The sequence below is a fragment of the Drosophila erecta genome, unplaced genomic scaffold (assembly GCF_003286155.1).
Source record: "Drosophila erecta strain 14021-0224.00,06,07 unplaced genomic scaffold, DereRS2 tig00000126-arrow-pilon, whole genome shotgun sequence".
NCBI classification, from domain to species: domain Eukaryota; kingdom Metazoa; phylum Arthropoda; class Insecta; order Diptera; family Drosophilidae; genus Drosophila; species Drosophila erecta.
This window is the reverse complement of record NW_020825209.1, coordinates 12929795-12942624: the sequence shown is the minus strand read 5'-3', so window position 1 is coordinate 12942624 and position 12830 is coordinate 12929795. Positions and strand designations below refer to the sequence as shown.

Sequence of the window (12830 nt, the reverse complement as noted above, 5' to 3'; positions counted from 1 at the left end):
CTCAGGCTTGAGTGCCTGCGAGTGGAGTCCAAGTGGAGTGCAGGGAGCCCACGCTCGTCGCTTCCAGCGGCTTGGATCTCCATTTATGGCGCCCGCGGGCCACTAACAATTAGCCGGTCAGCCAACACAACAAATGCAGCCGCCATCGGCTAAGCTGACTCAGCCACTTGGCTTATAGACTGAAATCGAATCGAGTCGAATGCCCGGTTCTAGCCGGTGAAACGATGATGATCTTTATCGTCATGCCGCCCCCAATAAGTTCTCGGATTTCAATGGCAGAAGCAACCGATGACCAAAAATGGCTGGGATAAGCGTAAGGTAACAAATTGAATGATTCAGACCAACGAATTGATTGATGGGGATTCGCCTTTAATAAAAATAGAGCATACAGTAAATAAGGAATCGATGACAGGCATAAGACCCGCCTATATCCGATTTCAGTTTGCGGGAATTCTCCTCATTTACGCCCTTTATTTTCCTAGAATCCCGAGACCTTCGCTTAGTTCACTTATCAGAATCGAATCAAATTCGAGGGCTGACGTTTTAGCTTATAAATAAAACATTCAACAATTCCGACTGACCGATAAGCGGATCATATTGTCCTAAAGAAGAACGACTCATAAACGATCGTATTTATTTAGTTAATAATCCAGAGTGGTGGCTGACTTTATAGAGGGAGCGAGAGAGCAAAAAGAGAGGGACGATGAGCTAGCGATCGAAATATAGCAAAGAAATTGAGTGAAGTTGAAGCGGTGATATCACCTCACCTCAACACGACCAGTTTCGCTATAGCGGAAAAACATGTCAAATAACATTTGTATTAACAATAATGACACCTCAATGTCTGTGGGGGTGACTTGGCTTCGCTAACTGTTTAATTTTAGCCAAACTGAGGCCATACGGCAGGCAAATGGGAAACTTCCTAAAACCAGATGGAACTCCATTTACATACACATTGAAAGTGGGAAGCAGGTGGGAAATGAAATTATAAATAATTCGCAGATTGGTAGTTAAGATCAGGCATATAATTTATGATGCATGGTACTGTATTAACGGATAAAAGCTATTTGGGAAGTGGAATAATAAATAATTATAAAGTTCTAACTAATTATAATTCGAAAATAACAGATATTTCATAGAATTTATACCTATAAATCTAAAAAGTAATATATAAAATATCATATCTCTTTGGTAACTTAAAGTTCTGATGACCATCTGGTCGCTTTCGGAACCCAAATTGCAGTTGGTTTTAACTAGATCAGCCGGAGACCAATAGCTTTAGTGTTATGAACAACCTTTCTAGCAGATGCCAGAGATTTATGGCTGTTGTCGTTTCCCTAGTTATAAGCGAAATCTCATATTTGTGGCAATCCCCGGTGATTGATAGCGAAGTTGGTGCTTTCTTTTCTGACAAAACGGAACGACAGATGGCGCTGCCATTACTTTCAGCGCTTTCACTCGCCCAAATCAACCGATTCGAATTGACAAAATAAAACAAAATGCGCGTAATCAAAATGAGAGAGACACATCTACATATGTACATGAGTGTGCTGTGTGTGTGTCTGTGCGAAAAGTTTGCAACTTTGCCTTCTTGTTGTCTTCGTCTATTTGTTTGTTTGTTTGTTTGCCTGCCAGCTTGTTTGCTAGTGTGTGATTTTTTTCAAGAACTGGTCGCGTGGTCGCAGTCTAGACCTGCGTCTTGAGCCGCCTCTGCTTGCGCCGCTGCCAGCAGACTCCGTCTCTCTGAGTGCACTGCAAACAATTTTGAAGTTTCTATAATCTTCGTCTAAGCCAAATAGTGGCATAAGGAGCTTTGATATCGCGTCAGTGTTCTATAGATAATAGATAATAAGATGAGAAAAATAGTTCACATGCTTTAGTGCATTATTTTGTTGACCGGTATTTTACTCCATAAAGCTGAAAGTTCATCTTTTAAGTGGACTTTTTTTGGCAAATGCTCAAGCGGGACCAGTTTCTCGCTGTGTACTTGAGCCGCTGTCTCTGCCCGCAATGACGTAATTTCTAAAAGTACAGGGCCGTGATAACCAGTTGACTGCGAAGAAGAAGAAGCTGATTTCGCACCTCTGCAGCGACGTCGACAGCGGCAACCTGTTGGCGTCGACGCAACGCCAACGCCGACTGCAACTACGACTGCGACTGCGGAGCTAATGATGGGATGGACCGAACTTGCCTCTCGCTCTCTGTGCCCGCTCTCGCCATCTCTGTCTGATGACGTGACGTGCGAGATTTCGTTGATGTGCGAATGCTGATAAATTATTTTAAAGTTTTTTTTCTCGCTTCTTGGTTGTTTTTGTTTTTTTCATTTATTAAGCTGTCGTGTCAGCAACGTTGACCTCCAACTTTTTCCTTTTTGTTTTTGCGCCAAAAACAAAAATCTTGTTGCTATTGAAATTAAACTTTATTAAAACCTAATTGAGAGGAAATCAAAAGAGAGAAAGAGAAGGTCGCGAGATCAGCCGAGCACTCCCACTTAGCCGGTGCCCACTGTACAAATAAACCATGGCTGCGATTAGCTCATAACTAAATGTTTCCCCATTCACTGCACATCAATCAAGATTGGACACGAAATACTGCGATAAATGTTCGATAGTAAGCTTTTAAAAATAGTACATATTTTACTTAAAATTTCCCTGTAGATAGGGGGCTTCTTATATTTATCGGTGAAAATGAACTTACAGAATGCAGGTATTTTGAGAATTGTCATGAACTGTTATTAAGATTACTTCACAATTGATACAACGTTGGTATACTTGTATTATACAGGAAATTCTACATTCATCTTTGCAATATTTTATGTTTACCAATTCATGATAATCAAATTCACGTTAATGGTACTGAATTCAACATTTTTAGGTACCAGGGAGCACGAAGCTCCACAATAAGCCAAACAAAACTGCTTTGCACTTTGCTGCCGGCGTTAATTGCCGTCACTTGCTGTGTGTTTTTATGGCAATTTCGATTTCAATTTCGCTTCAATTCCGATTCCGATGCCCCTTCAATCTGTACTGTCTGTGCATATGCATACTAAAGTGACCCAATTGCCACTGTCCGTACGCCCAATTGCGAATCAAGAATCTAGAATCAAGAATCGAGAATCGAGAATATAGAGTCTACAATAATTTGAATTGTGTCATTTTCGGTTGACGAAGGCAGCGAGCGGTGGAAAAAACATGTTTATGTTTGCTTTCGTGGACTTATTTGTGTTTTCGGTATCGCTGTTAATTGTTTGCCTCTTATTTTGGGTATGACATCGCCGCAGGTGAATAAAACATGGCACTATAAAGCCACAACAGGCGCACAGTTCTAAAAGTGGAGCACTTTCGTGGGCCGTCGTCGCTTGCATACGAAAAACGAGCCACGACATATTGCTGGACGCACATTAGCCGGTCTTCACTGTTGTGCCATGGGAAAACGTGAAAAAATAACTCAATTTTTTCGGTTTTTGGGTCTCTCGGGTCTCTTTTTGATCGATGGACAGCTGTCAAGTGGTTAGGCGTGTGGGAAATTATAATGCAAGCTTAGATCCATAGGTGATATATAGCCGCCAATCGTCACCCAAAACGGTGGGGCACAGCAACGAAACAAATAAACAAACAGTATAAATCTTAAGCCCAATATGATCTCATGCATATACGAAAACGGAATTATGCATTCAGTGTATATATACATATATATTCCAGACAATTATCGGAGCCACTGGAGTCATTAGTGCAGGTGGAGTTTTTTGTTTCGCTGGCCGGAAAGCCATTTGCGCTGTTTTCTCAAATTATAGTTTGCTTAATTTAAGCCGTCTTTTGTCTGAAGATCATATGATACATATTGGATTCCATAGCGCCGATTATAAGCTTTAAACAAACGATATTCTGCTTAGAATTGGAATTTCCAGTGAAATAGTCGTGGCACCCAAGGATCATTACGGTTTCAAACTTATTGGAACCTTAGAGGAAGAGCTTTGGGCGAGTATATTTGATCTATGATATTTTCCCTCACATTTAGCAACAGATGGTGTTTTCTCGAACAGCGCAACCTTCCCTATAGAGAAGGAGATTTTCCCGGTGGATATCGCCACAAAGTTTAGCATATTGTGAATGTCGAAGATTTATCGGTACATCTATCTCCGACAATGGGAGCAATTACCATGGCTAATTACGGCCGAAGCCCCGCTCCCCGAAAAATAAAATCCCTTTCGGCTGTGATCTGGTTTCGTGAGTGGAAAAGTGGAAAAATGGAAAAGCGTAAGAGCGTAGAACAGTTGGTTGCCAAGGCCGACGGCCCACGGCGGTGTAAACTTGTTCGCCAGTAATTAGATACACTCCCGATTACCATATGCATACAGTACGTATGTGCAGATGTATATCTCTCAACGCTCAACTCTTAACTCTTTCCATTTGGTCACGCCCCCGCCCTTGTCAGCTGCTCTAGTTCTACGATCTTCGATCAACTGGCGACGAAAACCCACTAACTGTGCACTAATTCCCCGATAAGATCCGTTTGTTTGTTTACAAGCCACTTGGCGCAGTTAAAGATACAGCCAGAGATACACAAATAGGTGTATAAACAGGTACAGGTAGCGCTCGCTAATTGGTAGGCGTCGTTTATTTTGTCTTTTTATTAGACGCCAGGAGTGATAATTGCCGAACTATACAAACTTTTGGTGGCATTCAATGCTTCCAAGTGGCTGAAATCAATGAATTTGCAATAGCTGGATTATAAATAGCTCTTCAAGGACCGCAAAAATGCCAGCGGCCCATTTCCCACGCAACAAGAAGCTCTGGCAATTTAACCACCGCAATCACGGGTTACTATCGATTGTGCTGTTAAATAATTAATTAGGGGGGTGTTTTTAGCCAACTTTTTTACCACCCTAAGTTGACTACAACCTACTGTAGCTTTCGCATTATGGCCAACCATTACTGTGATATACAGATGTACAGATATATGTAGCTACAGTTAGCGACTAACTGTTATGCAAACACTGGGAAGAAGGTTCAGCTTAACTGTGCGAAAGTGTGAAAGTTATGCGAAGACGGTTGGGGAGTGAAAGGGACGGCAGTGGATGGGAGTGGAGGGGGTGAAAGAGATGGCTTTACGACCTCTTGTTGGCAGCTTCTTTTACGTTTTACTACCCATATTCTGGTCGAAATGACAGAGAATTACCTCAGGTAAAAAAAGAATGGGTATTCCGTTTCTTTTTTTTAAATTTATTTTTGATTCCGGAATTCTTCTCCTTGCTGTGCTGCGTTGTTGTTATTGGAGATTCTGTATGGCTGAGTTGTTGTTGCACCGGCAAAAAAGCACGTCAAAAAAACACTTGGTGTGACTAATCCTGTGGGTTTCTCTCTTCTTTCTTTTTTCGTTTTTTACTTTCGTGCGATTAACAAATAACTAGAAGTGTGTTAAAAAAAAATAGCGATCGTCGTTGACTGTTGTCGTTTGGATGGTTGTTCTTTTTCACGGAGCGTCGGCACGTTGCAATCGATCGAGCACCAAAATCAGACTGAAGTTTCCAATCAGAATCAAAGCCGCCTAAAGTGGCCGCTGCCGCTTAAACGGCGACGTCGACGGCGACGCCGGCAGCGAGCCGAGATATGACCGAATACGAAAAAGCGACGAATACGAAGATGACGCGACCGCCCAGCCGCACAGTGGGGCAAGTCGGACGAGTTGTCAGGCGAAATGGTATATTCTATATATGTATGCAGCAGTTTTCTATTACACCAGACATTGGGTAAAATAAATACTTTATATAGCTTATATAGCTACAGAGTCATAATGCACGAAATCTACAAAACTTATAACTTGGTGAAAAACCTTCTGCAGCTCGGCTCATTGAGTACAAACAGCTGGTTTCAAAAGAAAGTTAACCAATTTTTAAAAATTTTTTCAAAAATTTACAAAAATCGATTACAAAAAATGATATTTTAAGTTGTATTGTAGATTTTTAGACAACTACTTGGCAAAGTTTTGTGATGCAGAAGATCCGTTTTGGGTCACTTTTCTGCAAGCCATCGAAGAATGTTGAAACTTCAAACAGAATTATTATACAGTGATTATTTTCTTATCGGCTTATGGCAAATTGAGAAATTCAGTTCATTCCAGAGGTATGTATGTATGTTTTCCAAATCGAGTCACCTTTCAGCAAAGCAAAACAAAAACAAATCAAAACCTTTAATAAAAGTGTAAGTAGTATTCCTTCATACTAAACATTGCTCATCCGCTGCGATTGCATTGAAACGTGTTCAATTTCGGACTTTTGTGCAAAGAATCCGTGTCCGTGCGGATTGACAATAATAAATCACTCGATCGTCGGCCGGAGGTGGGTGTCATTGTTGCAATATGTTAATGAACACCTTTAGCCCAACCATGTGTGTGTGTGTGTGGGGCTGGCTCAAAACTATTTTCAGCATTTTTGGAAAACACTCGAGCCGCTGGCGCCCACCATTCCCACTACGATTCTCGCTACAATTTCGAACGGGCCCCAAAAATTACTCATCGACGTTGGCGCAGACGTTGCGCAGACGCAGACGGAGACGCAGACGTCGTGACTAGACGGTCGTTCTAATTTGCCGCACTGTCCACCGGTCCGCCATTTGGGGCCCACTGTCCACTGGCTGCCGATCAGTGACCATTGGCCACTTGCTGCATTTGGCCATTTGCCATACGCGGGTGTTTTATTTATGTTTTTTATTTTTTTTCGCTATATTCGTTACTCCGTGTGTGCCAATTCAACTTTGGCTCACTGATTTATTCAACAGTCGCTGGCTGGCGACCCACGCGATTTTTTGACTCGCGCCTGTATCGAATTGAATCGACTCGAATTGAAGTCGAAGCTGAATTGAATCGCCCCATGGCCAAGAAACTCGGATCGTGGCCAAACAACGCTACTTTTTGGGGGTTTTGTTTCATTCTGAGGCGGGATCCGAGCGCCCAGGGATGGACACACTGTCCTGGAGATTTGATTTCGTTTTAATTGAATTAATATTTTAAAATTTATAGCAAATGCTGTGTTTGTAGGAGCTGTGCTCGTTAAATTCAAATAAATATCATTTGATTAGATAAGAAAGTGTTTTTCAGTTGGCGGAAATTTGATAAGAATTTCTGAGAAACCATCGTGCGCTATATCATTATATTGATTGCTATTCTCGTTGACATTTCAGGTGTTGTCTTTACACCTCCAAAATCTGTTATCTCTGCGACACCGTTGCAATTATTCGGCATTGTTTAGGGACATATTAATTAAAATTAAATTAATGTTATTTGATTAGGCGTTTTATTTGACTGGTAACAAGCTGATATTATATTTAGGCGAATCCAAAGTGGATAGACCTAAACAACTGACCATCCCTGGTTAAGGAGGATGGAGGATGGAGGAAGGAGCAGAGATAGCTGGGACTGGGCAAGAGAGAGGGCGGATGGAGGCCATCAGCGGTCAGCGGGCTCAGAGGCCAAAGCTGAAATTGATTCATGGCCAATGAGTCATCATCGCAGGCTTTTTATCAGCGCCCGTCGCAGTCGCAGCGCAGTCACTGCGCAGTCGCACCGGCCGCACAGCCTCCCGATTTGTCTTTCTCCCTCTCTCTATCTTCCTCTCACTCTCTCAGCCGCTCTCTTTCAGTCTCACCCTCTTTCTCTTTCCAACACCGACTGCGTGGGCAATCGTCCGTCTGCTGCTGTAGCTTCTTCTTCAGTCTGGTCTGTTATGGTCTTATACCCTCTATAAAGGTATGATATAATACTCAAGAACGTAGGATCATACACAGGATCAATAAGAATATTATAACTTTACATTTCGATGCTGATCTGAACACATTAGTTTCCAATTAATATATTATGTTAAGTACGAGGTTCCTAATCATATGTATGATCCTTAAATGGGCCTTTTTCTCCATTATTTGTTAAGATTATAAGACTTTTCAATTTCTCCGTATAATATAGAATTACTGTCTGTTTTAAAAGTAATCCATGTTCCATGCTTTAGAAACTAGTCCATATTTCTCTCAACTGCTATTCCTCACTTATGCAGATGGATCATCATTTATTTGGACAGATCCCCGATGCGACATCGTCATCCATTTTTCCATTGACTCTTCTAACGACTTTTTAACGATTATTGCAAATGCCTGAGCCAAGTCAGCGACTAGCGTCCCACGCGGCCAAGTGAGCAACAGTGAGCAACAGTGAGCTACAGTGAGCAACCCCATAAATGACCCAATTTGGCCAGGTTGAACTGGGACTGGGACTGACTAACCGAGTGAGTGAGTGAATCTCTGGCCATGGATGGTCTGGATCGCATCTGGCCAGTTCTCGAAATTGTCGTCTGGGGAACAAACAGGGCTTTAAAGGCAATGCCATTGGCATTGAGCTGGGAACGGGGACACAAGTCCGTCAAGGAGGCAATGAACTGACACACAATCGAGCTGCAATGGAGCTTATTGATTTGTATGGGCCAGACGGATCACTAGCACGTTAAGAACATGCCCCAAACATATGTACATACCATTTTTCTCAGCAGTTCCTCATTTTGTATATCACCCAGATCGCATTCCATCTCCATGGCAGGGATAACTGCAAAATATAAACGCAAACAAATATATTATAAATGAATATTATTATATTGCCAGTTAGTGCAGCTCAGACCTAAGATTTGTTTCCATAGCGAGGGGGTGGCCAAAAGATTGCTCGTTTTGCCAGATGATGCAATTATTTCGCTGCACATTTCTCATGTTGATTTATTTGTTGATTATAATTTGTCGCTGACGCCCGGGGCTGGGCAAGCTTACCGAGTGATATCAGTTGCCATCGATCATGATCAGTGTTATGGGCACTGCGGACGAGGCGAGCCAGAATCGGAATCGCATAGAATAGCCCAGAATCCCCACACCCCAACGAGTTGTGACATTTCCCCCCTAAATGGCCAACCTCAAACATGGACAGCAGCTGCACATATACATAAAATACAAAACTAGAAACAAAAAAAACCGAATCAAAAAAACCAAAAACAGTCAAGTGCATCCACCACCATTGCACACAGCAAAACTGATGATTCTAGACATTTCGTTCCAAGCGCCTGCTACTCAGTTTCCAACTCATACCCAATAACTACTTGTATGAATGAAAGCTAAATCTCAAAAACTTCATTAACATATCTTAAATATACTTCAAAAGTACATACCGTGTATTTTCTTTCTGTGCATTCGAGTTGCAAGCTAATCAAGCACGGCCGCAACATTTTGGCTTCGCTTTTGGTTAACATCAACGGGCTCGGTCAACTGGCGGTCCATTGAAAAGGGGCGGGGCAGGGGCCGGGGCGGCATTGCCGGGAAAAAGCTCGGGCAAAAGCCAAACAAGTTCAAAACCACAATTGGGCAAACAGAGCCCCAATTGAGTCGAGCAATTGAACTTGAAAACCGAGCCAGCTTGAAAGAGAGCACCTTGCGATTGATGGGTATTTTAGGTGGGAAGTGGGGGGTTCTGGCAAAGACCCTAGAATAATTCTAGTGTCTTTGGTTCTGGATAGCACAGGTAGAAGAGTCTGGTCAAGTTGGCCACCTTCTGCTCAAATATGTCGCAATGAATTTACCTGATTGCTGGGGATCATTTTTTTATTAATATGCTACAAAAGTTGGGTTTCAAAAACCACAGCATACTAGCCAATTTTAATCTATAATCTTATAATCTTAATCCTCCCCATATACGATAACAATTTAAATACTAATCTAAAGCCACACAAATCAAAGCATTCGGACGCCAGACGAACAACCATTTAACGCATTTATGGGTCATCCATCAAAGCAGTGGTCCAATAAAGACATGACCGCCGGACCAAAAGATACACTTTTTTATCACGATCCGTATTTTCGTACCTAATACAAATCGCGTGGGTTGACGTGTGGCCAATGCCCTAAGAAACGCCGATCGGCGATCTTAAAAAATTCATGAATTACCAAAACGGCAAAACGAAACCGTCATATTTTGCTGTTGGCCAATTAAAAACCGTTTTATTATCGAAAATCACTCGGTTTTTTATTGGTCAAGCCGAAATTTATGGCTAGTAAAATAAGCATAGATGCAAACTCAAAGCAGGGAAATAAAAAATGCTAGCATGACATTATACTAAAACGAATTAACCTGAGCATCTTACTGTTTTTTTTTTAATAATATGATCTATCTATATGATCTATTCTGTATGCTTAAACTTTAAACCCTCTTTTATCAGTGTCAGCAGGCATAATAATGTGCCGAGATGCCGCTAGGTGGCGCCAGGAGGCAGGAAAACCGCAGAAATCACCACAAAACTGTTAGAATTCTTCCCCCCACAACATTGTAGTCAATCTTGGGCCTCTGCCGCCCAGTACATATATACATATATATATATATAGTACCTGTACAATCGTACTCACCTGTTGCTGCTGCTGTTTTTCGAGCTTATTATCAGAGAAAGACGTCGACTTGGAGACCTTTGTAATTTTAGACGACGCGACAACGAGCAGCAACGTATGTATTTTTGTGTACTTGGCAAATATTTAAACAGTAAATAGTTTAATTTACGGAAAGATCAAGTTGCGGCTGCCTCTCCGGCGAAAAGCAGTCAGCGATTTGCGCGCGATTTAAAACGCGGACGCTGCCTTTTTCTTTTTTTTCAACTCTGCCGATTGTTTGATTGATTTGCGGTTTATTATTTGCTTGTCGCTGCTGCGCTGTCACTCGCGACTAATAACTCAAATAAGTTGCGTTTTCACCTTAAAACTTAAAAAAAATATTTATTTCACCAAAAAAATAAAACACGAAGTGCAGTGTGCTGCAACAAAACAGTCGAAAAAAATTCGTTAACACTTTGAAAAGCGTTCTTTTGAACGCAACAGCGATTGAGTTCGAAGCAGGGTTTGTGCGGCAAGCCAAGGGAGACGGAGGGCTGGGGGCGTGGCGAATGATGCGGCTGGCACGAGTGGAGGCTCTTGACTGATTGCAAGCCGCTGTTGTTGCCGCATTTAGGCGCTGGCTCTCTCGGCCGCCCAAAACGGCGGCGTCGACGCCACTGCCACAGCAACGCTCTCTACACTTGGGGAAAATGTTAATATACCCTTGGAAAATTACCATAACTAGGAAGTAAAGGCATGCGCAGAGAATAGGGCGTGAGATTTTCACGCGTCGTATAAAAAGCATGGCATACTTTGTGGCGTTATAGAGGTGCCTGCACTAAGATCGTTGCAGGCATTATGGACATGACACATCTGATCGATATGAAATTTGGGATACGAGTGGACATTGAAGAAACAAAGATATTGTCTTCAGATCAGGAATGTCCAGTTCTTAAGCTGTGGCACATGTAAACTGTTTTTCCGAGTGCTTATACATATCTCTCTGCGTCAGCTGATCCTGAGAGATAAGGAAAGTGAGAGCGAGCGAGAGAGCGACAAAACTTGATAATCCCAGCTCATTTGCATGACTAATGACCACTGGGTGTGCAAGTAGGAGCGGTATAGTGGAAAGACAGGAACAGGAATACAAAGAAAAATACAAGAACATAAACAGGAACAAGTCAATGCCTGCCAAACCCCCTTGCATATTTTTCTTATGAGAGTTTGCCATGACAATCCAATACGAAATTCTCGTGCAAATTGCATTTTTTTATATCATGTTATACAGTTGGCTTGTGGAACTTAAAACTTAAGGGGGTTCTGGCTTATAAGTAGCTCAGCATGAGCCATGAGCTGTTTTTATTATGAAATCCGAGTAAGTACCGCATACTTGGCCAGTTTTCCCCCACAGTTTTATTTAATGTTTATGTGAGCAATCTGATATATGTATCTGATGCTAGAATTAGGATAAAGATGTTTTATTCTAGACGGATATGGATATAGAACTGGAAAAAGAGGGCCAGATCGGATGGCCTTATCGCCAGTGTCTATCACAAAAAATGAAAATGGTCAGGACGAGGCTGAGGCCGAAAAAAAGCAATACAAAAATAACAAAGAGGCGAATGTCACAGGGTCAGTGGAGCAGGCTTTTTCAAAATGGCCAAAACCACCTTATTAACGATCTCATCATCAATACGCACTTGTTGTCACCTCTCTCTTTCCTCGGCACACGTTTCACATATATCGCTCTCTGTCTGCCGGCTTGCATGCGTGCGTTGAATGTCAACGATCAGCGATCATTGTCAGTCGCATAAAATCGCATAAAGATTGCATGAAATGCAATGCTGTAAATTCTAGGAAAACATTTGCTTATGCAACTGGCACAAGGAAAACAGCCGCATCAGCGCAGGAGGAGCAGTTTTAAGATTTAAAGCTCAAAGAGGGATTGTTTCTATTCAATAATATTTCAATTAGCCAAGATCTGATCACTTGATGGCACCAAAATGCACGCCCAGAGTTGTCTTATGACACCAATAAAGGCCCTGTCTTCTAATTGGCCCAAAGCAACAGCAATCTAAGCAATTTCAGCTGCTGCAGTATCCTTTCACATCTCAAACTCGGGCCAAAGGCGGCTAATGACAAACTAACGCCTTGCAACAGGAACAGCTGCGGCCGAAAGAAGAGCGCCCTTGGAGGAGCAGTGAAAGCCGCTCTGGGCCACGTCTTATTGGCCACTTTTGGACACTGTCCTTGCGCCTGCCTGACGTCAGCACGTAGGCAGCTGAAGAGGCGACTCGGCGACAGCACACGTCTTCAACTTGTTGCCACTGCGCCTTACATGGCCCGGAGCAACTTCAGCAACATCGCCAACATCACGCACTCGGCGCACTGCACAATGACAAAAAATGCATCTGATTTTTTGTCTTTTATTAATTTATTTTAAGTGATTCA

At 42.3% G+C, this 12830-nt stretch overlaps 1 protein-coding gene across 14 annotated transcripts in view; it reads right to left on the bottom strand.

The window, feature by feature from the left end:
* Nucleotides 1-10977, bottom strand: part of LOC6551545 (smoothelin-like protein 1) — a 40080-nt gene extending 29103 nt beyond the window's left edge. For 9 of the 14 annotated variants that reach the window (XM_015155878.2, XM_015155880.2, XM_015155879.2 and 6 more), the window contains exons 1-2: nucleotides 10422-10977; nucleotides 8519-8586 (exon numbers count right to left, since the gene is read on the bottom strand). In XM_015155878.2, coding sequence (XP_015011364.1) covers nucleotides 8519-8575 — 57 coding nt within the window. In that variant the 5' untranslated portion in view covers nucleotides 8576-8586; nucleotides 10422-10977. Of the gene's footprint in view, nucleotides 1-5178; nucleotides 5534-8518; nucleotides 8587-10421 lie in introns of those variants that run through there. The other 5 variants (XM_026982194.1, XM_001978420.3, XM_015155887.2 and 2 more) reach the window with 1 other exon arrangement.
* Between the last annotated feature and the right edge of the window lie 1853 nt (nucleotides 10978-12830).